The 27,796-nt window shown below is 44.7% G+C and overlaps 1 protein-coding gene across 1 annotated transcript in view; it reads right to left on the bottom strand.

The window, feature by feature from the left end:
* XYLT1 (xylosyltransferase 1) overlaps nucleotides 1-26,837 on the bottom strand; it is a 325,567-nt gene extending 298,730 nt beyond the window's left edge. Inside the window, exon 1 of the mRNA XM_029577070.1 lies at nucleotides 26,420-26,837. Within this exon, the coding sequence (XP_029432930.1) occupies nucleotides 26,420-26,671 (252 nt within the window). The 5' untranslated portion in view covers nucleotides 26,672-26,837. The remainder of the gene's footprint in view (nucleotides 1-26,419) is intronic.
* Nucleotides 26,838-27,796: the final 959 nt, after the last annotated feature.

A 27,796-nucleotide genomic window follows, 5' to 3' on the forward strand; every position in this document is an offset into this window, starting at 1 on the left:
TATGACAGTATCAAATACAGTTGTATGCAACTCCATCTTATTCCTATTCATTATGGTTACCCTGAAAACCTGACTGGCAAAGTGTGCCTCCAGGAGAGGGTTGGGAAAAATGGAGATAAGACCAGACCAATACTACTCACACTACATGCCTACACCATGAAGATGGATAAACATCCACAGAACCCTCATTCAACCACCAAAGGACCCCTAAAATCAAGACAACACACCCCACACACATTAACCTTAAAAGGATAGTGATACTACTCTTGAACATGTGGCCCATCCACAAAAGATCAGCTTACTATATATTGGCATCCTGTGCTAATTGAAACTTGGACTCAGAAAGCAGACATGCCCCAGCTCAAACAAATCTGCCCCCATGACTATCTACATCCCTACACACCCCCTCCCCCACCCCCAAATATACAAGGACAAAAGAGGTGGAAAGGTAGCTGCCTACAAAAAATAAATAAATAAACCAAACTCTAGATCTGATGAGAACCAGAAGGGACTCAATATCTTCCCTCCAGGCTGGCAGCTATCCCAAATGGGGACCCCCCCTAATGTACCGCCCACCAACAATCAACACTGCCACCCTATATGACCTTCATTACATAAAATCATCTAAAAAATTCTTCTGTTTTTGCCTCTTTTTCTGACATGGAACAAAGTCAGCATGGCTTTACCCAAGGCAAGTCTTGCCTCACAAATCTGCTTCACTTTTTTGAAGGAGTTAATAAACATGTGGATAAAGGTGAACCGGTAGATGTAGTGTATTTGGATTTTCAGAAGGCATTTGACAAAGTTCCTCATGAGAGGCTTCTAGAAAAAGTAAAGTCATGGGATAGGTGGTGATGTCCTTTCGTGGATTGCAAACTGGCTAAAAGACAGGAAACTGAGAGTAGGATTAAATGGTCAATTTTCTCAGTGGAAGGGAGTGGACAGCGGAGTGCCTCAGGGATCTGTATTGGGACCCTTACTTTTCAATATATTTATAAATGATCTGGAAAGAAATAAGACAAGCGAGGTAATCAAATTTGCAGATACAAAATTGTTCAGGGTAGTTAAATCACAAGCAGATTGTGTTAAATTGCAGGAAGACCTTGTGAGGCTGGAAAATTGGGCATCGAAATGGCAGGTGAAATTTAATGTGGATAAGTGCAAGGTGATGCATATAGGGAAAAATAACCCATGCTATAGTTACACAATATTAGGTTCCATATTAGGTGCTACAACCCAAGAAAGAGATCTAGGCGTCAGTGGATAACACATTGAAATCTGTTCAGTGTGCTGCAGCAGTCAAAAAAGCAAACAGAATGTTGGGAATTATTAGGAAGGGAATGGTGATTAAAACGGAAAATGTCATAATGCCTCTATCACTCCATGGTGAAACCGCACCTTGAATACTGTGTACAATTCTGGTCGCCGCATCTCAAAAAAGATATAATTGTGATGAGAAGGTACAGAAAAGGGCTACCAAAATGATAAAGGGAGTGGAACAGCTCCCCTATGAGGAAAGACTAAAGAGGTTAGGACTTTTCAGCTTAGAGACGAGACTGCTGAGGAAGGATATGATAGAGGTGTTTAAAATCATGAGAGGTCTAGAACGGGTAGATGTGAATCGGTTATTTACTCTTTCGGATAGTAGAAAGACTAGGGGGCACTCCATGAAGTTAGCATGTGGCACATTTAAAACTAATCTGAGAAAGTTCTTTTTCACTCAATGCACAATTAAACTCTGGAATTTGTTGCCAGAGTTAGTGCAGTTAGTATAGCTGTGTTTAAAAAAGGATTGGATAAGTTCTTGGAAGAGAAGTCCATTACCCGCTATTAAGTTGACTTAGATAACCACCGCTATTTACTAGCAACAGTAACATGGAATAGACTTAGTTTTTGGGTACTTGCCAGGTTCTTATGGCCTGGATTGGCCACTGTTGGAAACAGGATGCTGGGCTTGATGGACCCTTGGTCTGACCCAATATGGTATGTTCTTATGTCTTGATTTTTTTTTTTTTTACTGTAAATTTCTAAAATTTAAAAAGTTTAAATCAGCAAAAGTAAAGCCAATATTACCCTACAAAAAGTTACTCCATTGTAAATTCTGCAGGAATAAATGTCAAATGACAGTACCTGTTTGTGCACCAACAGTGAGTTTGAATCTACTTAATATTCATTCTGTAATATACAGACACTACTCTACATGACAGCTCTTGTAAATATTTAATACTGGAGAAAAAGGCCGCTGCCTGTCTCATAAAAGGACCTGCAACACATCAACAATAAACGGTGGAAACATCTGAATCTATTGTTACTAAAGAAAAAGGAATGTAATTAAGGTAAGAGAACGGAACTGGGAGTCAGGAAATCCTGTCACTGGATCTCTGTGCAGCTTTGAACAAGTCACTTTATCCCTTAAGTATCCAGACCAGGGCTTCTCAACCCTTGTCCTGGTGACTCCTCAGCCAGCCAAATGAAAATTCCCATCAGGGACACAAATCACCTCTAACATCCGAGAATGAAATCAATTGGGAAATTGTCCGTCTAAAGAAAATCCTTGCCCCACTGATAGAGGTCTAGGAGTTTCCCAGGGAAAAGGAACTCTGAAGAACACTCATCTCCCTCTAACTTTTGACCAAAAAAATCTACAACTTCTCTAGGGGTCTCTGTCTTACTTACAAAGACACAGAAAACAACCATCGCAGCAGCCACCGCACATGGGGGTGCTGTGGCACAAACGGAACGCTCTTCTCTCCTCTGAACGCAGAGCCTATCTACAAGGCCACACCTTTGTAGGGATCCCAAAAGGGGCCGTACATTTATACATTTCTTCACAATTATCACCTCATACCTTAAGAATCCCATTTTTTAATCTACACAGCTATCAAAACTGCCTTATCAAAAGCCCTTTCCTCTAAAAAGTGGCAGTCAAAGGCTTATGACATTACTGCCTCCCTAAGCCAAAGCAGAAAGAAAAACTGACCTACTCAACTATGCAACTGTCTGTTAATCTATGGCAGCACAAAGGCTCTTCCAATCAGAATGCAGGTTTGGACCATACCATTATCAAGTAAGAAAGTAAGACTGAGGTGGATATTCAGCTGTGGACTGCCCGGTTACTTACACAATATATTCAGCGCCGAAGCTGCACTTCTGAACATACTCAGATATCTTTGGGTTTGCCTGGGTAAGTATACCTGGGAAAATTTAGGATTGCCTCTTAACATGATTAAAGTTATCCAGATAATTTACCCAGTTAATGTTAAAAATCTGAGTTATCCGGTTAAATTAGCCAAAATAATTTCACCCCTCCGAGAAATGCTCATGAATACCCCTGCCAGGGCTCTAAGAGTCTCACCGACGTGAGCCTTAAACTATACACAGTCTAGGGGAGCCCTGGTGATTTACCGCAGGAAAATCTGCAAAAACAAAGACTGAGTACAGTACATTGTCATTGAGCCTCAACAGCAAAAACAAAAAAGTCAAGTTAAAATACATGATCCAAAAATAGGAATTCACAGAAATAAGACAGGAAAAAATATCTTTGGCAGAAACAAGGCACTCACAACTAGAAAGGAACAAGACCAGGAAAACAATGACAATGCAATTATCAGCCCTCGAGCCAGCCCAAAGTGAGAGAGATACATCACCTGGTCAATCAGGAAGACAAGAACAAGATGGCCACTGAGAGGAACTGAGCAGCCCCAGCGCCACCTATAGGTTGGAGGCAGTACCTCACAGCCCCCCCCCCCCACCCCCTTTATCCAGATACATTTTAACTGGTTAATGACCTAGTTATTACATACAATGAATCCAGTTAGAGGCAGGCATTTAACACACTAAGGTCTGTCCTGGAAACTTGAAAGCTACCTGGATAAACCCTTTTGAATAATCGACTTAAAGATTAGTTCCCAAGTGGGTCAAGTCACGCTCTCTCTGTAGAACTGTTTTGGTTTTTTCTCTCATACCCAACTGATTGCAATACTCTACTTGAATGCCATATTTTCAGAATTGTGTTTTCCAACAATGAAACAGATGTTTGCATTTTTAGCTGCTCAATTGATCTTAGAGCATTAGTGGGTTAGGAAAGGAGAAGACAGATGTTCCTTCTCAAGGGTTTAATGCATTGGATTGCAATATTGTGTCTTCAGAACCATCTTTTACTATATATAGATATATATATATATATATATATATATATATATATAAATAAATAAGAGTATGAACAGAGATTTAGAGAACAGAAAATGCATAGGATAATGTCTTTTCTTTGTATAGGAGAGTATACAAGTATCGGAGAAAGTAATGCTTTTTAATGGGCATGGGTTTACGAGATAAAGAGATTCCTCATTATTCCAAAACCCTTATAAGTGCACTCGGGTTTCTGCGTCATGGTTAGCACAAGCCTCTTCCCAAGGCCTGGGGAAAGAGCATATGTGTCTGTATGCCACAATCCCTTCCTGGAGGGAAGAGAGAGAGAGAGACTGGGATACCATCTCCACAATTTTCACAGGTATTTACTAGTCTTTTTATAAACAGATTGGAAACCAGTTATCAATAACCGTATTCTGACGTCTCTTCTCCCTCCGTTCCTCCCTCCTTTCTCCAACAACTGCACTTAACACTCGCTCTTGCACAGTTCACACTCTCAGCTCAACTCTTTCAGCCAAGCAGTGCCCTGCAGGTAATCTACGGATCATTGCATAGTTCAAACCCTTGAGACCATGAACCGTGCAGGAGGATGATGTACAGAGTCAATAGCAGGTTTAAAGAGGCACTGGACCTCTGACAGAGTCTGGTTGCCGGAGAGTGGGAGGAGGGAGAATTGGTTCACCTGCAGAGGAACTCCTGTTATCTGGAAATAAACATTACCTGGTGTGGCCTTGGTCCCAACCGTTCTGAATACATGGTGTTTGACTACAACAGTGCCATCAAAATACTTCACAGTCCACAGCATCGCCACTTTAAGACCAGATACTGTAAAAAAACCCAACACCACGCACAGTTCAAATTTTGGAAGTTCCTGAGCTGCCCACATGGCCCAAATCCCTGAGAATAAAAAAAAAACAGCCTACAGAATTGTTTCGCTCTTCATATATCTATCTATCTATCTAGATAGATAGATATATCTCGATAGAGTACTATATCCACAGGGGTCCATATTTTTCTCAGCTCTTTTTAATATTTACTTGAAGTCTCTCTGTTCTCTATTGGACATCTCTCAATTGAACATCTTCTGCATAAATTTTAAGTTCTGTTTTTCCCTGACAAGAATAATTTAAAACGCAATGATTGCTGCTTTTGAGAGGCTGTCAATTTATGGATGAAACAAAACCACTTATTGTTAAAATCTTGACAAAAAGGAGATTCTCCTTTTCTCCTAACATTCAGATTTCTTGGAGAAATAAAACACTTCTAGCCATATCACTTTGAGTAAAACAATCCCATTCAAACATGGAGTCAGAAATTTGGAATTTTGATTCTCAGCCAACATTGAAATTTCAAATACAACAGACTCAAATCTGGTTTCTACAAATTTACATAATTTGCATCATTTGAAATGCATTCTTGATCAAAAAGATTTGAGTGGTTGTCCAAGCTTTCATTCTGACTGTAATCAATTATGGCAACTCTTTATATTGGCCTTCCCCTTGCTTCTTTAAAAGGTCTTGCAAGTTCTACAAAATTCAGCCACCTGCTTAGTTAATGGGAGGACATCACTGGGTTCATATTACTCCCCTTTGGCTTCCAGTGCAGCAACATCTTTAATTCAAAATTTTAGTTTTAACATTCAAAATACTAAAAAAAAAAAAAAGGCCCAACTTACTGAACATTTACAATCCTCCCCATAATCTGAGATCACAGGACAAGCTTTTCTTAAAAGTCCCATTACTAAAAATTGCTCACTTGCCAGAAACACGTTCGCGTGCTTCTTTGGTTGCTGCCCCCGTTTTATGAAATAAACTTCCTGAACAGCTGCGTCTTTTAGACGATAAGAACTTTTGGGAAACAGCTGAAAGTTTACTTGTTCCAGTCTGCTTTTTTTTTTTTTTTACCATTAAAGACTGTTTAGAAAGTGTTTTGTTTGCTTGAGGTGGAGTCTATTCTTAATATGTATTTAAGTTGTAACTACCATATTTGCATGAAATCTCTCTCTGAATTTTAAAATTTAAGTTGTAATCCACTTAGCACAGAAACGTTATCTGCCGAATATTTTTAATAAATAAGCTTAGGATGCCCTTTAAGAGAAAGTGAAATCATTTTGGGAACAAAGTTCAATGTCCATCACGTTTGGATCCCAGGACACCGTAAACGAGGCAGGGCAAGGTCAGCCGAATACAGCAGGAAATTATTCATCTAACTGGTGTGGAGGAAATGCTTTGCGGTGACGCTGTAGTAACAAAGCACCATCACTTATCAAACCAGACCAAAGGGATCTTTTTTTTTTTTTTTTTGCCTAAGCATCAACAAAAAGGTTCCCTGACTGCCTTTTCTCTGCAAAGCTTTTGTAAAAGGAGTCAGTCTCCCTTTGCAGTTCTAATTACCTCTACTCATCATTGTTTTAATTCACAGCAGAAAGCTATGAATATATTATGCAAAAAAAAAAAAAAAAAAAAAGAATTCTATTTTTCTCCTTCAAGACTTGCAAGGAAGACTTTTCTTTCTACAAAGTAAACGAACACAGAGAAATGTCAAAATGCCAACAGTCATTTCAGGAAAATTAAATTGCCAAAAAAAAAAAAAAAAAATTCCTGCGTTAAAAGAAAAATTAGATAATACATTTTTAAAAAAAGATGAAATAGAACAGACAATTCTCTCACGCCCCATATCTCAGAATCAGTAAAAAAAAAAAAAAAAAAAAAAGCCAACCTTTTAAAAAGAATTATTTGAGGATATAGTTTAAACTATACCATCTTGTGGTTCTGTCTCTTCACTGCCCAATGGAAGAAGCTCCTAGTGGCTAAACAGTTGGGAGAAAGGTCCTGAGGCACTGCACAGAAGATGGTCAGAACAAGTCCTAGGAGACTCAGACCTTAGTAAGGTTAACAAGAAAAAATGCTCTAAAATTAGATGCATATATACTTTTCTTTTTTTTAATAAAATCTGTCTTCTAGGGGAGAAATCTGATTAATTTTCCAGGAAGCACTGCATTTTTGTCAATACAGTGCTTAACAATACTACAACATGACTGGAAAGTAATATTGAGTATTTATAGACCCCTGTTCCAGAAGACAGTGCTGTGCAAGGGGCACCGCAATATTAAAAAGGTCCTTTTCTCACACACAACTTGGAAATGACTGCACTGATTTAAAGAGTTCCTTTCATATTGAGGAAAAAAGCCACAACAGGAGACCGTGATGGCCTAATGGTTAGAATAATGAATTGGAAACTAAAAGGCCTCCATTCAAATCCTGCTTCTGCCACTAATAATCACTGGAGTTAGATTTTAGCACGGGCTTTATTTAATACAGACAATGAAAAATGTGGCTCCTTCACAGGATACAGGAAGCTAATGACATTCAAATAGACCTAAAGTTAAAAAAAAAAAAAAACACCACACCAAACTGAGACAGCCTTCTGAAAGGGATTGGTCCTTTCATTGACATGTGACAGTGGAGGGACCAATTGACAGACAGTGAAGGCGTGAATACATTAATATTAAGTAACGTCTTTCCTTGACATGTGATACTGAAAGGACCAATCCTGCCAGAGGAGTTAAGGTCTTCTCCGGCAGGATTCGCAGCTGGGGAGGGAATTTGGAGGGCTCAGGAGTTCCGCATGGTCCAATTTTTTTTTTTTTTTTTTTAAGAGGAAAGGGAGGGGGGCTGGGAGAAGGACAGACTGGACCCACCAGTCAGCTTGATTTTAAGTGGGCTGGGAGCACCAGCGAACCCAAACCAAACTTCATTTTACCCTGAGAGGGAGCGTTTCGGCATGCTGGAGAGGAAGGGAGGTCTTGCCAGGCTGACTCACTCGGCCAGCCTGGCCCCTCTTTACCAAAGGTAGTTTAACCCCTGCTCTGACCCAGGCTTTAAAAAAAATTGTCCACAGTAAAGGGAGGCCCACTAGGCAGCCTCCTCACTAGGGTACCTCCTTGCATTGCAGGGCAATTACTAATATGGCTTCTTACTCGTGCATCAGATGCGCTCAGCTTGTCGCGGGTCTTTTCAGCGCTAAAGCCCTTCTTGCAACGTTCGTGCTTTAAAACCTACACTAAAAAGACGAGTAAAAGTTTGCGGTAGGATCAGCGTGGCTTATTACATTGATCCCATTGTGTCCTTGGATACGTCACTTTAGCTCCAATTACTGCAGGTGCCCACTGAGACTGTAAGCTCCCTGGACAGGGACTCTTGTGTACCTGTATCTAATTTGCTGTAAGTGCCCTGCTTTCCTTCACGGTGCTATATAAGAAGCTAAAATAATAAACCTAACTAAAAAGGTTAAGCGTGGGAAAGTTAAAGCAGGCGGCCTACACTTACAGAACGTGCAGGAAGAATACGGCAGGAGCTGATAATTCGTTTTACGTACGTTATCAAATCTATTACTTGCTTAATGACAGAAGTTGCTGACAAACTTAGAATAAAAACTGTACACTACAAAGATACAAAATTCCTAGAGGCGCCCTGATTTCATAAAAATCTGTGATCACCCCTCAATCTGGTCCTCAAGAATTTTCAGCAGGTTTGGTTTTCAAAGTAACCAAACTGCAATTGTTCATTACAAAAACTGAGCGGAAAAAACCTCATTGGGGGACGGGAGGAATTCGGGATTCCGATAATGTTAACATTTTAGTCAACTGGGATCAAAAAAAAAAAAAAAAAAAGAGGAACTCCCTCTGCTTCCCTTTCCAGCACATCCCTGACAATTCTCCTCACCTCTACCACCAATGAAGAGGCAGGAGCTAAATGTAACTAAAGAAAGAAGTTGGGGGCTGCAGAGGTAACTGGGGTTCACTCCAGGACGGGGGAGGGGGGGGGTTGTTAATCGCGGTGAGCCTCACGATCCGTCCTTCGACCAGTTCAATTCAACATTTCCGTAACAGCGGAGGACGACTGTCGGGAAAGGTTTTGACTTTTTGCCGATGTTACCGAAATCTACAACGGGAGAGAGACAAATCAGAAAGGGATAGAAAGCATGAGGAGGGATCTAGGGCCAAGGTAACTCAAGGAATGGTCTAGGGTCTGGTAACAAGTCTCGAAACTAGAAAATGCAGTTATGCATGTAAGGCCCGATTTTCAAAAGCATGTGCTCACTTAAAGTTGGGTTTTAGAGCTGTAAATGCATTTTACCCGTGTAAGTGGGCTTTTGAACATTGCTATTGAAGGGACTATAGGATTTGCTCGTGTAAGTGTGCTTTGTGTGCGTAAATAGCTTTTTAAAACTGCTACGACAGTATGTTACGTTTACCCGCGCAACTCCTTTTAAAATTCACCTGTTAGGATGCAAAAATCCCAAGGGGGTGGTACAGTATTGGGTGTTAAATTCTTCTAAGCACAAAAGAGCAGGATCTGGGGGTGACTGTCTGATGGTGGCCAAACAGGTGGATAAATCAACTGCAAAAGCCAGAAAGCTGCTTGGCCGTATAGGGAGAGGAATGGTCAGCAGAGAAAGAGAGGTGATATTGCCCCTGTATAGACCTCACTTGGAATCCTGTGCACAGTTCTGGAGACCCCCCCACCTTGAAAAGGATATAAACAGGATGGAATCAGTCCAGAGGGTGGCTACCAAAGCATATGGGGGATAGACAAAGACCTTAACATGTACACCCTCAGGGAAAGAGGAGATATGCACAGGAGGCTCTAGAACGAGGGTGAAAGGAGTGGGGGGGGGGGGGGGGGAAGACTGAGGAGTAATCTTAGGAAATATTTCCTTACAGGGAGGGTGATGGTGATGTGTAGAAAAGTCAACCAGTGGACGTGGTAGAAACCAAAACAGGTTCTGAATTCAAGAAAGCATGGGAAATATAGAAGATCTCAGAGGGAGCGATGGGAATTGCAAAGCTGTTACTTGTTTGTGTTTCTAAGTGGTCGGTCACTTAATGAAAAACAGAAAAGAGGTATGGGGAGAGGTTGGGGGAACCTAATGAGTGGGACTTTTTTTTTACCTCCCAAATAATTACCTGTAGCCATGTTTAAAAAACAAACAAACCTAGGGCATCTTTAGCAAAAGGGGTGACACATTCCTCTTTACTATTTTAAGAGCAGGCCCCCCTGCACAAACACTTAGCTTTAAGTGATTTGCTCTGAGACAGGAGCACCCTCTGCCCTCAAAGCACAACAGGCCTGGCTTTCAGGATATCGGCAATGAATTATTTGTCGCACAGATTCAAGTGCACTGGGTCTTAAGATCCTACTTCAATTGCACAATTTGAAATCCAATCCAGACTGCGGCCCTCATGCCCCAGAAGTGCAGCACTGTGGCTTAGGACAGTTGAGTGCAGCCTGGGAAGACAAGGAAGAGGGGTCATATTATCTTGCACAGAAGCACACGTTGGGAGCAAAAAAAAAAAAAAAAATACTATTTTAAGCCACCAGGTAGTCTGCAGTCAGCATCTGTGCTGACAGGTCCCTATTCATTTGGGGGGGGGGGGGGGGGGGTTGAGGGGAGAGAAGGAAGGGCCATGAAACTGTGTGTTCACCGCTAGCCTAGGAAATCAAACAGAGGTTGACAGATGCAAATCTAAATTCCCATGATTCAAGCCTCTAACCATAAAGTACCAGCCTTTCCCTTAGAAAAGATAATTACAACCATCTTCATGGTCTGTGCCGGTCACTTACGTACCTGTTCATACTTGCAAGAAAACCATCAGTAAGTACCTGGATCGGATTTAGAAACTCTGCCTGTGTTTTCCTACTTAGCAGCTGCTGCTGGGTATTATTTTATCCCAGACAATAAATAAACCTACCAAAATTACATCCACCAATTCTATGACTCCCTCCCAGGAAGGCGATTAAAAACTTGACACCATCTGTCTACAGTGTGAAGAGGATGTAATCCCAACGACAGCACAAACATTTATGCCGAGGGCTTAAAACTATTTAAGGGGGGGCGGGGGAGCATTAGTCACAAAAACGTGCTTCACTCACTACTGAAAAAGTTGGCGCATATAAATCGGATCGGCCAATTCTGACTTTTTTCAGTAGGCAAAACCTCTCATAAGGCACTAGACTGGTCCAGTCTGCCTTCTGGTATTCGAATCCTCTCTCTATGGTCATCACGTACGACTAATAAAAAAGGTGTGAATCAGCTGCAGCATCACCAAGAGGGGTGGGCCCATCACTGACAAAATGCCACGCCTCTTTTATAAGTTGTGAGCTGCGTGATGGATCCTACAGGTAGCAGCAAAAAAAAAAAAAAAAAAAAGACGCTTTGCATCTCGTTATTTCCTATGGAGAATTATTCGGGAGAATTACAGACTTCTAATGGATTTTCATGCAAGAAGAGAAAGCTCATTAATCTAGAAGGAACTTAATATCTAATGGAATAAAAGGCAGAGAACAGCAGCACACTACTTTTTAAATTGGCACATTAAAATTTGAAAGACCAGGCGTGGCAAGACAGCAACTGCCTTTCTGCAAGGCACAAAAAAATGGGTCAGAAAAGAAAGAATTATCATTAGCCGAATTCTCTAGCCACAGTCTGAGAAAGCTGAAATAAATGCTACGCTAAAACTGGTTGCATTACTTCTAGTCTTTAAATGAGGCTAGTCCGGTTGATAACCTTCTAAACTGAGACTATTTACAACTGGAGGCGCTCAGTACAATAGCATATTCTGGAATTCCTTACCAGAGGAAGTGGTGAAAGCTATCAGTATAGCTCTGCTTAAAAAAAAAAAAAAGTTTGGATAAGTTCCTGGAGGAAATGTCCATAAACCATTGTTAAGGTAGAGTTGCAGAAATTCACTGTTTATTCTTGGGATAAGCAGCTTGGAACCAGTCTACCCCTTGGGACCTGGACTGGCCACTCTTGGAAACAGGATGCTGGGCTTGATTTGGTCTGACCTAGTATGGCAATTCTTCCAGGATCAACTGGCCTTATTTAACCCTTTCATAATCCACTGCACCGTAGATTCATAATCAGACTCAAATGTCCAATGCAATCTTTTAAAAATGTTAGCATTACTTCCTCTAGACCAGGTATGGACAGGAAACCGGGCTCAGCTGTGCTCTCTCACCCAACCCGAATGGCACCCCCTCTATTCAAAAGAAAGCGCACACTCCAGGGCAGAGTTTGGCACAGCGTAACGCATGGGCGGACTTGATAACAGATAATGCTGTCCTACGTTTCACTGCAACAAAGACGGCAGTGACTCATTAAGGGCAATGTTAAGTGCATTAATCTGAACGGAAGCAAGGAGGACCAGTAAAGAGGATGCATCGAACGGTCTGGAAGGGGGAGAAAAGAGCACCAAGATGAGAGTAGGAAAGCATCCTCCGGGCTAAGGTGTGTTTTGGTTTAAAAATGACACTGAAACACCTAGATTGTATTGTATTATGCAACAGCTGTACACAAAGCCAAGATCGCGCACACACTTTTAAAGCACAACTTTTAAGAGCTACAGAAAACAACTTCTCAAAAACAAAACAAGAGCAACCTCTCTCAAACCACACCCAAAAGAACTCTCAGCACGGAGCAAGTCATGCTGGGAGCCACACAGTCCTAGGACCCCCCCCCCCCACACACACACACACACACACACACTCCCCTCAGAAAGGGTGCTCAGAGAAGGGGCTCAGTCAAGACAATCCACTACACAGGGCACAGAGTTTTGTCCAGGAAAGAACAGAGTTTAAAGTTTCAGCTCGAGTCTCACCTTATCTGCCCCATCTGACATGTTTTAACAGTGAGAGGGTTAAAAAAAAACATTGGCAGAGAAGACATAGCGAGATCAGATTATGTTCAGTCCTAACAGAGGTTTCAGAGGGTCGATGCATATGGCCAATAAGAAACTGAGAATGTGTGCTCATCTCCCAGCTGCTTAAGGCTGGGCGGGGGGGGGGTGCCGAGGCTTCTCGGACCTGAAATGGTACGAGGCGATATGCTACCACCCATGAGCTCCGACAGCCAAGGACTGGGGCTCCCCTCGGAGAGAACGAGCACTCACTTTTGCACGTCAACAGCTGGAGAGGCTGTCGCTGCTGAAATCACGAGACGGGAGGTGCCCCCGGCCTTGAGTGTGGATGGCCAGGGGCTGGGGCTTCCAATGAAGCTAAAGAGGGGGATACGTGTGCTTGCTTTGTGGCCTCAGTCAGGGCTGAGACGTCTCCCACAAGACGGATTAAAGACAAGCAATAAAGGAATAGACGATTGCCACATGCAGTCATTCATGTTCTATATTTCATGCTATAAAATATTTGGCATATTGTATTGATTAGACTGTGGCCATGTTTTTCCACTTGTTCCTGATGTACATGGGGTTAATTTGTACCCGTTAATCATTTGCCCTATGGGGGCATGGATTGTTGGGGTGGAGGGGCTGAGAAGAGAGGAGGCCCAGTCCAAAAATGCAGTTGGCTGGTGTTATGCTCCATAGAGTTAATCAGCTTTCAAAAGAGTCAAGGCTCTATTTCCTCTTTAGGTTTGCAGGCACCGATAACTCGCTCAATCTTCATTCACGTGACTAAGCAAGATTACCCAAAAGGCAGGGCACATCCCAGTTAGGCAGGGTCAGGATGGCAGTTGGATTCAGATTTTAGATTTAAAATTACTCATCCTTCCAAATGAAAGCTCACTTGGGTACAGTAGGTAAGCTCCCTGCCTCGTAGTTGGTAGGAGCAGAAAAATGAATAGATCACCGATAGAAGAAATGCCTGCTCTGGAGTCACTTGTTTATGTCTTAATTGTTTTTTGCTGATTATATGTTTTTATGATTGTTTGATTTTTGTAAATTTTATATGAATTCAGTTAGCACATTTTTGTTATAAGTGAAACATTAACAAACATTATAAACCTTTTCATTTTGGAAACATTTTAAAGAAAGGTTTTTGAAGCGTTTTCAGGAGCCTATGGCAATGTTGGAAATACCGGTTGCCACTGCAAGTTGCATTTGCTTGCAGTAGTGGGCACCTCCTAGGGGCTACTATTGTAGCCAATCGGAAAGCTCTTTGAAAATTCCAGATGTTTACAGTGCCTATTATACCAGAAATAGTGCACTGCAGACCATCCCTAGGTGCTCACTGGCACCTTAAGGGACCTGGGTTTGACCAGATCAAGCCTCCCCCCCCAAGTCAGCCAAGGCTGGGGATGCTGCGGAGGAGTGAGGGATAAAATCAATGGCACTGCGCAGTGGCGACACCTAGTGGCCATATTTAGGGTCCAGAACTGCAGGGGTTCTGAAGAATCGCTGGTCTGTAGCTCCCGGGTCAAGAGCAGCTGCTGAAATGATTGGATTAAAAGTAAGGTGGGAAGAGATAGGAAGGCTCACGCTGCCAGCTCCCAGTCCTGGTTCTGAATGAGATGGAAGCCCAAAGCTGCAGAAGGAATTTACAGGGTCAAAAAAAATATAAAAAATAAAAAAGTAGTAATGCATTGCACTGCACGAGCCAAATGCATCTCATTAGGCCTATTTACTAAGGGGTTTCTCCCATTCTGTGTCCATGGGAAGAGTACTTGGTAAATAGGGCCCTAAGCATGCTTAGGAAAAGCACAGCCAAATGGGTGAATATCAGACAGGCCCCACAACCTGCTGCAATAGTTCACAGGGAAAACAGACAATGGTCTTAACAGCAACCTCAACAAGCAAACCAAAAAGTGCCAGAGTCGGCATTTGTGTTTTGTTTGCTTCCTTTTTCTTGGCTGGTTGAGGCCTGTATTTTAGCTTCATATTCACAAACAAATGCACGGTTAAAAACGAAACTGAAATAGATATCAGCTCTTCTAAGCACAAATTCCCACCCAAGAGTGAAAGACCAGCACCCCCCCCCCCCCCGCCCCATTTCCAGCAGAAACCGGACATCAAGCCGAGCCGCTGCACACGGATACCTTGCTGAGGAACAGCTGTTACGGAGCTGTACCCGTCCTGCCACTCCTTACGGGCACATACATGCCACACCTTCCTATCTTAAGAACATAAGAACATAAGAAAATGCCATACTGGGTCAGACCAAGGGTCCATCAAGCCCAGCATCCTGTTTCCAACAGTGGCCAATCCAGGCCATAAGAACCTGGCAAGTACCCAAAAACTAAGTCTATTCCATGTAACCATTGCTAATGGCAGTGGCTATTCTCTAAGTGAACTTAATAGCAGGTAATGAACTTCTCCTCCAAGAACTTATCCAATCCTTTTTTAAACACAGCTATACTTACTGCACGAACCACATTCTCTGGCAACAAATTCCAGTTTAATTGTGCGTTGAGTAAAAAAGAACTTTCTCCGATTAGTTTTAAATGTGCCCCATGCTAACTTCATGGAGTGTCCCCCTAGTCTTTCTACTATCCGAAAGAGTAAATAACCGATTCACATCTACCCGTTCTAGACCTCTCATGATTTTAAACATCTCTATCATATCCCCCCCTCAGTCGTCTCTTTCTCCAAGCTGAAAAGTCCTAACCTCTTTAGTCTTTCCTCATAGGGGAGTTGTTCCATTCCCCTTATCATTTTGGTAGCCCTTCTCTGTACCTTCTCCATCGCAATTATATCTTTTTGAGATGCGGCGACCAGAATTGTACACAGTATTCAAGGTGTGGTCTCACCATGGAGCGATACAGAGGCATTATGACATTTTCCATTTTATTCATCATTCCTTTTCTAATAATTCCCAACATTCTGTTTGCTTTTTTGACTGCCGCAGCACACTGAACCGACGATTTCAATGTGTTATCCACTATGACACCTAGATCTCTTTCTTGGGTTGTAGCACCTAATATGGAACCCAACATCGTGTAATTATAGCATGGGTTATTTTCCCTATATGCATCACCTTGCACTTATCCACATTAAATTTCATCTGCCATTTGGATGCCCAATTTTCCAGTCTCACAAGGTCTTCCTGCAATTTATCACAATCTGCTTGTGATTTAACTACTCTGAACAATTTTGTGTCATCTGCAAATTTGATTATCTCACTCGTCGTATTTCTTTCCAGATTATTTATAAATATATTGAACAGTAAGGGTCCCAATACAGATCCCTGAGGCACTCCACTGTCCACTCCCTTCCACTGAGAAAATTGCCCATTTAATCCTACTCTCTGTTTCCTGTCTTTTAGCCAGTTTGCAATCCAAGAAAGGACATCGCCACCTATCCCATGACTTTTTACTTTTCCTAGAAGCCTCTCATGAGGAACTTTGTCAAACGCCTTCTGAAAATCCAAGTATACTATATCTACCGGTTCACCTTTATCCACATGTTTATTAACTCCTTCAAAAAAGTGAAGCAGATTTGTGAGGCAAGACTTGCCCTGGGTAAAGCCATGCTGACTTTGTTCCATTTGCCCATTTTAACTCTAAACAGTCTCGTCCTGTACGACGAGCCTCTTCCCCAGCACCGTACCTACGAACAGCAAGAGGAAATGTAACAGATCCTTGCGTAAGGAGGGGTGCTGCAATCCTGCTGGCTTGTTATAGGTATAGTGTGTGTATATCTATATGTATATACACTTACATAGTGCACCTATAACAAGCCAGCAGGATTTCAGCACATATATTTAATCTGCAGGAGAAAATGCGGACTATATATTTCAGTTAAATGCCTATTTTGGACCTTTGCAATTAAATACACCCCCTTAGCTCCAGTTTATATTTAAATGGCAGTTATGAAAGGAGTAGTCACAAATACAGTTTCACTCCTGCAAGAGAACTACACCTGTCCAAATAAGGTATTGATGTTTCTGATCAGTGCATTGAAGTTTATAGTAATCAGTCTTATAATGAACTTTTTTAAGGTGATGTAAACTATGCTTAAACAATCTAACAGGCTTATAAGATATACACAAATATAAATGTATAGAAAAACAGATGCGTAGAAAAAAAAAAGCCTATAGATGTATAAAAAACGAACCCTGGGAAAAGTTATAACCGGGAGACAGTTTTATTGTGAGCACAAATCAAAAAAAACACCACAAAAAGCAAAAATCAGGTCTTGGTTCCCACACATAACCGTCCTAGAAGGGATGCACACAGAGCCACGCTCTCTGTTTCCCCCAACCCACCCCCACCAGGAGGGGTCGCTACTGCAACAGTGGATCAGTTTCCGGTTTTTTTTTTTTTTTGCACCCACATGAGTCTCCTCTGCCAGCCTGAGTTCTGTCTGGCAGTCTGAACCGCGCCTTGCCTGTAGATCTTGCAGGATATATGCCAGCACTATGCAACGTGCCACCTTTTGTCTGCCAGTCAGGGTGGAGGGAGGGAGCCTGAAGCAAGGGGTTCTGGTAGCAGTGAGAGCAGAGGAGCAACACCGGCAAACTTGGTAACCAAGCGGCAGCCAGGAGAGCCGGTAGAAAGGCTGGCAGTGTGTGCCTCCGTGGCAGTTCTGTGCAAGCCACGTACAAAGGACCCTGAGGTCAGATGAGGCTTGGGTGCCTGCGGAGGCAGCGTTCTCAGCCCCGGGAGGGCCTGTCATGGTTACTGCTGAAGGGCGACAGTGGCCAGATTCAGATCCTATGGTTGCACGGTTCTCCAAGGAGCCCTGGTGCATTGCCCCCCAGCCTAGGGTCCTTTGTTTTCAGTTTAAACTGATTTTCACCCATACAATTCCCATATTTTTCCCCAAAGGTGAAAACTGATTTAAACCAATCACCACCCTAAATGTAGGCTGATTAAAAAGCTGGCCCAGAGCTGCAGATGCAGTGTTTCAAGGCCTCCAGCTATTGTGGGCCAAGGCACATGCTGTATGTGAAGGTCCCGCGACCCCCACCCACCCCCCTCCAGTGAAAATGCTAACCTTCCAGTGCTGCCCATGCCATGTTTCAAATCCCACCTCCTCAATCCCCCCCCCCCAAAGCAGGCAAAGTGCCTGCAGTCTGCAGCCACAAATGTGTCCGAAGCAGGCCCTGTCCAGCTGCAGCACCTCCTGGCCCTGCACAAAAGCAGAAGTGCAGCGCTGCAGCAGGCAGGAGCTTCAAGCAGACTGGAAAGGATGCATGGGGACATGGGGAGAGGCCCAGATTATCGGCTGGAGGGCCATACGGCTAAGGGGTGTACATATTTCTATCATCAGGGGGTGGGTGCGAGACTCTGCTTAATATCATTTTATCGTCTTGGCTTACGTCCACCAAATAAAGCCCGGTATTTACCCAGAAGGTTTAATTTCCCCCTCCCAACTGATTTTTTTTTCCTGTCATCATCATAAACCCTAATAAATTCCCGGGGAAAAATAAAAGATCTCTAACCCTGCCCTAGGACTGGACTCGACAGGACTCAAAAGGCGAGATATGAAACAGGGGAAAGCACCCAAAGGCAACGGAGAACCAGGACGCGAGGCACCAAAACCCAGCCCTGGTTCCAGCTGAGCTGCAAGTAAAACTGAGGAGGAGGGGGAAAAAACCCCCAAAATAGGAAGAAGGAAACTAAAAAGAGGTAGCTGCCAAGCATGAACAAGCAAGGGTGAGTGTGCGAGCCACACCTCCCCTCCCAAGACACAACAGTGGGGAGAGCTCGCGACACCAAACAAGAGCATTTTGAAAACTGCCTCCTTCCCAAATAAAAAAAAAACTCACCCCGAAGAGAAACACGCTAAAGCTGGGCCATGCCGCCTTCCTGATGTGTTTCACATTAAAGAACGAGAGAAGAGCCACAGGGGGGAGGGGGGAATAAATAAATAAAGCCCACCGCGCTTAGCTGTATCTGCCAATTACCTGGCTTTTGCTTCTGTCTAACCTGATTTAATGACCCCGTTTCATCACTCCAGCGCTAATCAGACAGCTCCGAAATCCTCAGGTCGCACGCAGCGACGCCTATTTTTCAATTGCTTTTGCTCACACACACACAGGAAAGCAAAAAACTGGGGCATATATTTACCAGCTTAGTACGCTTCAGAAAATACATGCCTTCAGGACAGATAATGGTATTTGCTACTATAAATGCCACCATCTACAATACTTGATATGCCAGGTACGCTAGATTTGTACGCATCTTCCAAAAAGAACTGGTCCTTCCTTGCTAAAACCAGAAAATTAAATGAATAAGCATTGACTATTTCAAACAGAACATATTTTATATATACACAATGTATGTGTTATGTAGTGTTATGTATAGACACACGCGCGCACACACAATCACTGACCTAAAAGCTGGCTTGCTAGTCCATCTCCAATTAATTTAAATCTACCGTATGTAAAACTCTTCTAGATCCTTAGAGAAAGGACACTCATTGACATAACTGCTCTGGGCTCCCCCATGCAGCTTCTCTTAACAGCAGTTCAATCTCCTCTTCATAATCCACCTTCAGTAATAAATAGCATACTGTGTGCTCTTACCCAAAGACCTTAATCGTGTCTCACCTCATTAAGGAGCTGATAAAGGAAAGGGTTTTCTCGGTGGCAGGGGGAGGGCACCTCACTATGAATACTTCAACTCTTTCATGTTACTGGGTAACACTTTACCTCCCAAGTTCACAGTTTCGGGCTACAGTATCGATCACGTGTATGTATTTACAGCCATCTCGCGGCAAAGTAAAAACTGAAATTACAGACCGCACGCCAACCCATGCACCATCCTAAGTTCTTCCCCTCCTTGGCCTCCTCTCCATCATGGCGGATCTTCCAATGTGGTCTTTCCTAGACTTGCGTTTTCATGCAACACTTAAAGAGCCTGGCGTTCTTAAAAGGTCCAGCGGCCAAAACCTCACTGGGCCTTTCTGCTTCCTGCTGAGACCGTGGTCATGCACGCCCTCGCCTGCTTACTTACAAAATGCAATTTCTTGCCCTTTATATCCCAAAATATTGTTGTAGAATGCGACCAGTGTTGCCAGGCGACGAGGGCCCAGGCATTAAAAAAAAAAAAAAGACACCTACCTGTGAGAAAAATCACACTTCCGTTCTGCGGGAGACTTGGCCACTTCTTTTGGGCGAGCCCAATGATATAACTAGGAATCATTATCACAGCACTACAGGCCTTCATAGACACGCAGCCGGCATGGAGATATCTGGCCTTCCATCCCCAGGATCTGTCAAGGCCAAGGCTGCGGCCCCCCAAGAATGCTTTGGGTATTTAGAGGTGAACAACTAGAAATGCCGGAAAACGCCCGTGACAATTTACAGCTCCTCGTCAGATTACACTGCAACCTTCTTGTACCTCTCCCCACTGTATCCCCCGGGGTCGATGGTTCCCATATCCAGTCCTCAAGGATTTCCAACCCAAGTTGGTTTGAGGGGGGGGGGAGAGGGAAACTGAAATTATGGAAAATTAGCCTAGTTAGAGAAATCTTATGCAGCCATTTCTCATGGAATATTCTTTTTAAAATATCCTGAAAACAGGATCTGGTGGGGGGGGGGGGGGGGGGGGGGTGGAGGGGTTCCTGGGTCTACGGGGGATGTCATGCTATCTGCCAGAATGGTTCTGTTTGATCATTTCCAATCACTCTGAAACGGTCATTCTGTTATTTATGTGCAGGGCCCTTTGTTTGCCGTTTTTTATTTTAATTTTCCCAGGAAAATACCAGCATTTATTACAAGAACAAAAAATGATATTTACCTGGAAAAAATGGAGTTATGTCTTTCCATCGATTTCTCCTGTTTTTTTCTGTTCTTGATGTACTAAACTCCAGTCCTTTAAGCGCCACAAACAAGCCAGGTTTTCACGATATCCACAATGAATATGCATGAGAGATTTGCATACCACGGGGGGGGGGGGGGGGGGGGGGGGCAACGCATACAAATCTCTCATGCATATTCATTATGGATATCCTGAAAGCCTGGCCCGCTTGTGGCACTTGAGGACTGGAGTTTGCCAAGACTGAACTAAACCTATAAATTCCTGGATAAAATACAATCTGAAAGAGGTGGTCCCTTATTCAGGTGCTTAAATCCAGCTGGCAGACATTTTCTTTTCAACGACAGAGAAGGAAGGAGGGTCTGGAAGAAGCTAGGCGGCTTGCAAATTTTATCCCCTCCCCCTCCCTCCCTCCGTGCACATGTACAAAAAAAAAAAAAGAGAATCCAAATCCCAGCAGCTGGAAGCAGCGACGATCTCACTCAGTCTACAGGCAGCAGAACAGCAACTGGCTGCATCGACCAGAACACAACAGTCCTGAGAAAACTATGGACCAGAACCAGAAAAGGCATTTAAACGAGCCAAGTCCATTTTTTTTTTGCACCTAAAAGGTTTGTTTTGAAAATAAGTAGGAAAAATACTGCTTTCAATGCACTGCAGGTATTCGTGCATAAACATTCATAACGTGTGTATGTTGGGGGGGAGCAGACACCCGTATTTTACTGCGCGTACCTGATACATGCTGGTTATGAAATACTATAGCATATCTCCGTCCAGCCACTTACGCACATATATGAGGCTGCATGCAGTTGTTTGACAGTTACCCTCTGTGCATTTAATGATAGATTTACTTTTTTTTTTTTTAAATGGCCTTATTGGTAAGACTTTCAGCTGCACTGCAGAACAAGGCGTCTAGAACTCATCTCCAAGCATCCCACGAATCTCCCCTCGCCTGCTCCCCTCTCTCTCATGTACTAAGATATAACAGCAAATCCAAGTGAGACTGCTCACCTGTGGAAATTCTACAAAGCCAAGAAACATTTGCATCATTTCTGTTGCTTTAACAGCCACTCAAATTCAAAATAGAACAAGCTACATTGCCTCCAACAGGGCCATGTGAGAACACTTGCAAACCGGTTTAAACACAGGTTAATAAAGCCTGCATAGATATTTAAAAAAAAGGGGCTGTGATTACACTGCATGCACCATTACCAAGATGCATATACTGCATCCACTGCACTGAAATAAAAAAAAGTATGTGGTCTTCCTTTCAAGTTCTAAGCTAAAAAAAAAAATTCCTGCAACACTGCACGACACACACAGCATCCATGACAATGTATGTCACCTGCATCAGAGACTCCAGAGAGGTGGCCGCAGGCTAGGGGATGAGAGTTTTCCCACTGCAATGAAGTAGTGCATGGCACTGCTACACTGGAAGGCTGAAGCTATGCCCCTTCGGCTCAGATATAGACAAGCAGTTCTGCCTCACCTCACTTTTCAGCTCTCGGAGCGTGTCTAACTGCCTGCGCTACTGCGCTAAAAGGAAGAAAAACCAAACGCCGCTCGCTACACGCAGTCCTCGCCATTTGCTGGCTGGATCACTATCCCTGAATAAAACCTAATCGCTGTCAGCCAAACATGAACAGTTAAATAAGAATGCCCTTGTATTCCCGTCCACCCCGCCAAGGCTTTCACCAGCAGCCGCCAAGGGTTGATAAAATAAATACTTTGTAGCAAGTCCCCAGTAAGGTCAGTGGCAGTGATGGAACTCGGGCATCCTTGAATGTGGTGGCTTCATTAAAAATGAAAGGAACCATTAAAAATGAAACCACCGCAGGAAAAATGCCCTGCAAAGAACAGAGAGCCCCAGCTGCAACCGGTCAGGAGGGAGACTGCACAGTTTAACATTTTCAGCTCAATTACAAGTCATTTTCCTTCAACAAGTATTTGCATTCAGCTATTCCCAGGTACAACGAAACCACTTTCCTCTGGAAGTTTCCAGGCATTGCATGAACCCTGCTTTTACTGTGGCTATGCAAACATATTACAAAGTACCTTTTTTTTTTTTTGGGTGAGTGATGAGGGAGGTAATGGTTCCTTTGTTCTTTTATCTTCCAGCTCAGTTAGAACCAGTGCCAGGATTCTGGGGCCCATGAGCCTTCATCAGCAGCTGCATAGGGATTTCCCCCCCCCCCCCCCCCTGTTTTTAGAGACCCTCCCTTCCGCTGTTCCTAGCCTGGACGCTGCAGCAACGGTGCTTACGTCACGCACCAGGACTCCTTCCAGAAGCCCGTATCATGGGTTCCAAATCCAGCCACCGGGTGTCAGCCCCATAAAGATAACAATGACTGCCTCACCCCTCGGGGAGGGCTCTGAATACCTCCCCCCCCCCCCCCCCCCCCACAGAATCCTTATCCGATCTGGGGTTGCAGAAGACCTGGCTCCAGGAATCTCGTGCACAGGCAATAGCGCTACTGGGCCACAGGGTCCCTCAATGCTTTTCAGGAAGTCCTAAGTAAACCCATGCACTGTAATAAGCAAGAAGGTCCCATTTTCTGATGAGACTACTTGCAGCAAAAAAAAAAACAAAACCTCTGCTGATCAAATGCTTCCGATTTCCTACAGATATGATCTGAAAAGAAACAGTACTTGTAGAAACGTTTGTTTTAAATGGGGGGGGAAAAAAGAAGTCAAAAAGCAAACCTCTCTCTGCAGTTACTGCACAGTGCCCCATCGAAACGGATCTGAACCGAACATTTTACCAAAGGCACAGGAGCACAGAAACATCACCCTGCGGGTTGTTAAATGTACACGGGACGAGTCAAGCAAGTGCTAGGTTGTAGACCTTTTTATTGGACTAACTTAATGCATCTGAGGCTGGCTTTCGGAGGACTACCACTCCCTTCATGGGGATCCCAAGGCCTCTGGCTGGGAAAGCCTGCAGGAGATGAGCAATGAGGAGGATCTGTTGGCGGTAGAGTGGCTCTCCAAAGCTACAGGTCACAAATGCATTAAATAAATCCAACTTAAATCTAAATAAATAAAGGTGTCACCTACAGCTTGCTTACTATGTATCCAAGTGGACTAGCAAGGCAAATTCAAAACTTAAAACCCCCATGAAATGGTCTGAATGGAAGACAGCCCTATCCCTGGACCAGTCTGGCACATGCAGCAGCTGCCCAAACGTCTTCAGCTGACTTTGCCTTCTAAGCCCATGATTGTTCTGTAAAGACAGGGGTTTGTTTTTTTTTCTTTGTTTGGGGGAGTGGAATTTTTTTTTTTTTTTTAGCAGTGATACATTTTCTTTGGATATATGCCTCCTTGGGGGGCTTCTTTATCTCCTGCTGTCGACAACAGAGTGATTCAGTTACAGAAACAGTCAATAAAATACTTTTCCTTCACTACACTGTAGTAGTGGGGGTGGGGGAGAAAGAGCGAGACCACAGTAATAGTCCTACCAGATTTACCAGGATGAACCAAAAGGGACTAAATCAAGTTCTGAATTGCAGGTCATCAGGGGCACTCTAGGCCAGAAGGCACCTATGACTTTAAATTCTAATTTTCCAAGGGGGGGAGGGGGAAAACCTACAGAAATTCTAAGTCATACATGCAATAAGGCAAAACCAGGATTGGCTCAGCCAAACTGTCTATGAGGCATTAGACCCACTGAGTTTAAAAATATATATTTTTATCAGCACATTCCATTCTCTGGGGGAAATCAGTACTTAGAAAGGATACCCAGATGCTGTCCATGACATTTATATAAAGCCTCTTGTCCTTATCAGGAAGGGCACGGTTTGTAACAATAATAAATGTACGGTCAGATGCAGAAAGGTTTTCTCCTCACATTTTGTGTCAATGGGGAAAATGCTTAAACACAGCCGCCGTAAATCACAGTGCTGTGGGGTAGGAGCACTGTATGTCTGCACTAAACCTCTTAGTCTACATTAAGCTCCTGGTACACAAGCTGTTCGCTCAATGGAAGGTTTACTAATAGAATTTTGCAACAACAACTTATCCATTATACTGTAATTTCATCAAGCCTCATCATGTATTTGTCCATTTAATCTAATTCATATGGGCCGTAAATGGGTAGCACCATCCTCTCCATGTTATTCTCCACTTATTATAGGAACAGACAGGGAGACAGATGCGCAGCGCCAAAAAAGGAAGCATCTTACTATGTGCAGCAGCAAACAAAAGTAGTGGCACTGTCCACGTGTAGCCCCAGACGGTATTTGTGTGACGGGTCCCTAAGTCAGGCAGGTGGGAAGCTGAGGAAATTGGAGCCCCGCATTTACTTTGCTCTTTTGGCCGCAGGCAGTCGCTGGCCTCGATTAAAAAAAAAAAAGTGAGCAAAAGAAATGCTTGTGGCAGGGCTGTGCATTGAATCCAGCTGTCTGCACACTTGTTTACTGATAATTGCACGGTTCCCTAAATACAGCAGGCGCACACAAAAACAAAACCGCAAGGCTGGCAGAAAGGCAAGAAAGAGGGTGCCTGTGACCGAGAAGCATACAGCCCTGGCATCTGCTTGAGCCTTTGGCTTATGGCCCTCGTGGAAAATGAATCCTAATGCGCCTATATTCTTGAATCCAGGCGTGTAATATTTACCGTCTGTTTGGTCCTGCAGCAGTGCTTACTAAAGCTTAGGCAAAACGAATCTAATTCAGCGCCAATAAAACTGGCACAACCAAGTGTCATTTATTACCCTTACAAAATGATCATCCCTACTTAAGTTATGTTATTAACCAGCGTGCTGGAATTCTGCAATGCTTTCCTATTACGCGTACAAAGTTTCATCTAAAAATAGGCTATTTTAAACAAGCGCAAATTTAACCCGAAAGCGATCAAAAGGTACGGCGGTGATAAAAATCCTTCGCATCTGACCATCTGCATCAGATGCAGTTCCAAACACAAAAAGCAAACCGGGTTGAGTGTCAGCCGGAGACGTCTAATAACGGGGGAGGGGGAGAGTACGGCGGCGAACGTCTCCGCAGTCCGGTGCCCCCCTCCCATCCCCGGACCGCACGCGCCAGCCCATTAGAAATGCCTGCAGCGTCCCACAGCGGGAGAAGCGCCCTCCGGGGGGGGGGGGATCGAGGCAGCCGAAGGGACAGCGCCGCTTTAGCTCGGCGTCCCCCGTCCGTCCCTCTCGCACGCTGGAGCAGGCACCCGAGACGCCAGCCCGGCGCTCCCCCTGCACCCTGCGCGGCTTCAGCAGGTCGAATCGGCGGCGGCGGCTCCCCGGGCGAAATGCACTGCGGTCCATTCCCATTGAAACCCAAACCACGGACCTGCGCCCCCCCCCGCCCCGATCCTCTGCAGAAGCGGACGCTGCTCCATTGGGCAGCGCAGGAAACGAAGGCGTCCGTGCCCACTGCCCCCCAGATCTCGCACCGCCAGGGTCGGTTCCGAAATAACCAGGAAACCCACGGCTCCGCTGCCCTTCGCAAAGTTTCCGGCCACTTTAGGAGGGGGGGGGGGCGCACGGGGCTGGAGCGATCGCGCCCCCAAATGCAGGCGCGTGCGAGATGAACCCGAGCGCCCGGGGGTTGGGGGTGGGTGCAAAGCCCAGCCTCGGCGCCGCCGAACTTCCCGCCTCCCCGCGATTCTACTACCGCACAAACCATTCCGCCTGCCAGACACTTTCGGGGGCTTCTGTCTCGCGCGCGCGCGCGCTGCATCTTCCTAACTGGCCCCGAGGTTCCGTGCACTTCCATCCCGGGCCCCCCCCCTAAAGAAAGCGAGAGAGAGAATCGGGGGTCCTTACCGGCGCCTGCTCGGGAGAGGCGGCCGCCGCTCCTCTCTGCTGCTGCGGGAGCCGCGGGTCGTTGCTGCTGCTGCCGCCGCCGCCGCTCCGGTCCCGCTTCTCGCGGCGGCCCATGCCCCGGCTCTCGTCGCCGGAGTCGAAGCTGCTGAAATTCCACACCAGCAGCGTCTGCACGAGCAGCACGGTGAGCGCGGCCAGGAGCGCCGTGTGGGAGCGCCGAGCCAGCCTGCGAGCGCACGGAGCCGCCACCATCTTCACCGCCGCCGCCGGCCCCGGAGACACACGCGCGCGCACTCCCTCGCTCTCACACACAGCACCCGGGCGGCCGCCGCGCGCCGCTTTTCAGACGGGCAGCGCCGGAGACGTCACCAGAAAGAGGAGGGGGCAGCGGCGGGGTGGGGGGGAGGCCATGCCGGCGGAGGGAAGCGGCCCCCACTCTCCCCAGCCTGGGGGGGTGGGGGGGATTGAATAGCCTCTTGGTAGGAAAAAGTTAGAGGATAGGGAGGGGGCGAGGAATCCAATAGCAGCGAGGTGAGAAAAAGCCTGGGGCGGGAGGGGGAGCATCCAATAGCGGCCGGGGGGTGGGGGGGAAGCAGGAGGATTTGGGGGCTGGGAGGCAGAGAAGCCTTCCATCGCCTAACATTCAACCAATATTTTGAGAAGAAGGGACAGCAGCAACCATTGCCGCCGCTTTAGCTGAAAAATATATATACATATAAAAAAAAAAAAAAAAGCAGAGTCCACAGTATTTTTCACATTCATTTACATGATCAGGAAAAACACTGAAGCCAGACCGCTGCCTATCACTAGAGTACTTTTATTTTCTTAAGATGGTTGCGAGAACAGTGCCATCTTCTGAGGAAACAGCTGTAGGTATTTTTGTGGGGACTGGCTTTTTTTGTTGCTTTTTTTTTTTTTTTTTCCCCTGGTGTGCAGTGAGATAAGAAAGCCAGAATCAGGAAGAAGGGGCTTGATGTGATGTGAATTCTGCTGCAGGAAATTCTCTTTTTTTTACTTTCCCAAATAAAGTAGTGTGGCTGCTGTTAATCTGCTTGAATACACAGAACTAAGGGTCAACAAGCAGGTTTTACCTGAGACCTTCACCCACTGCACTAACGTAATACAGTTCTGACAAGCGTTTGAGAGTTTTCTACACTCCATATTAAGTCAGTAGCAATGGAAGTTATTTCAGAATAGAACTGATATGCAAGGTTATGCCCTCAAAGCTCATGCTAAAAAATATAGAAGTCACTGCGGTCAGGGGCGAATTGCAGGAAAATATCAACGGGGGGGGGGGGGGGGGGGGGTTTCTTAAAACCAGCCCAGGGAGTATCTTATTCTCTGCAGCACATGAATCAACACGCCAAGTTGACTCTG

Source organism: Rhinatrema bivittatum, chromosome 14, assembly GCF_901001135.1.
Source record: "Rhinatrema bivittatum chromosome 14, aRhiBiv1.1, whole genome shotgun sequence".
NCBI lineage: Eukaryota > Metazoa > Chordata > Amphibia > Gymnophiona > Rhinatrematidae > Rhinatrema > Rhinatrema bivittatum.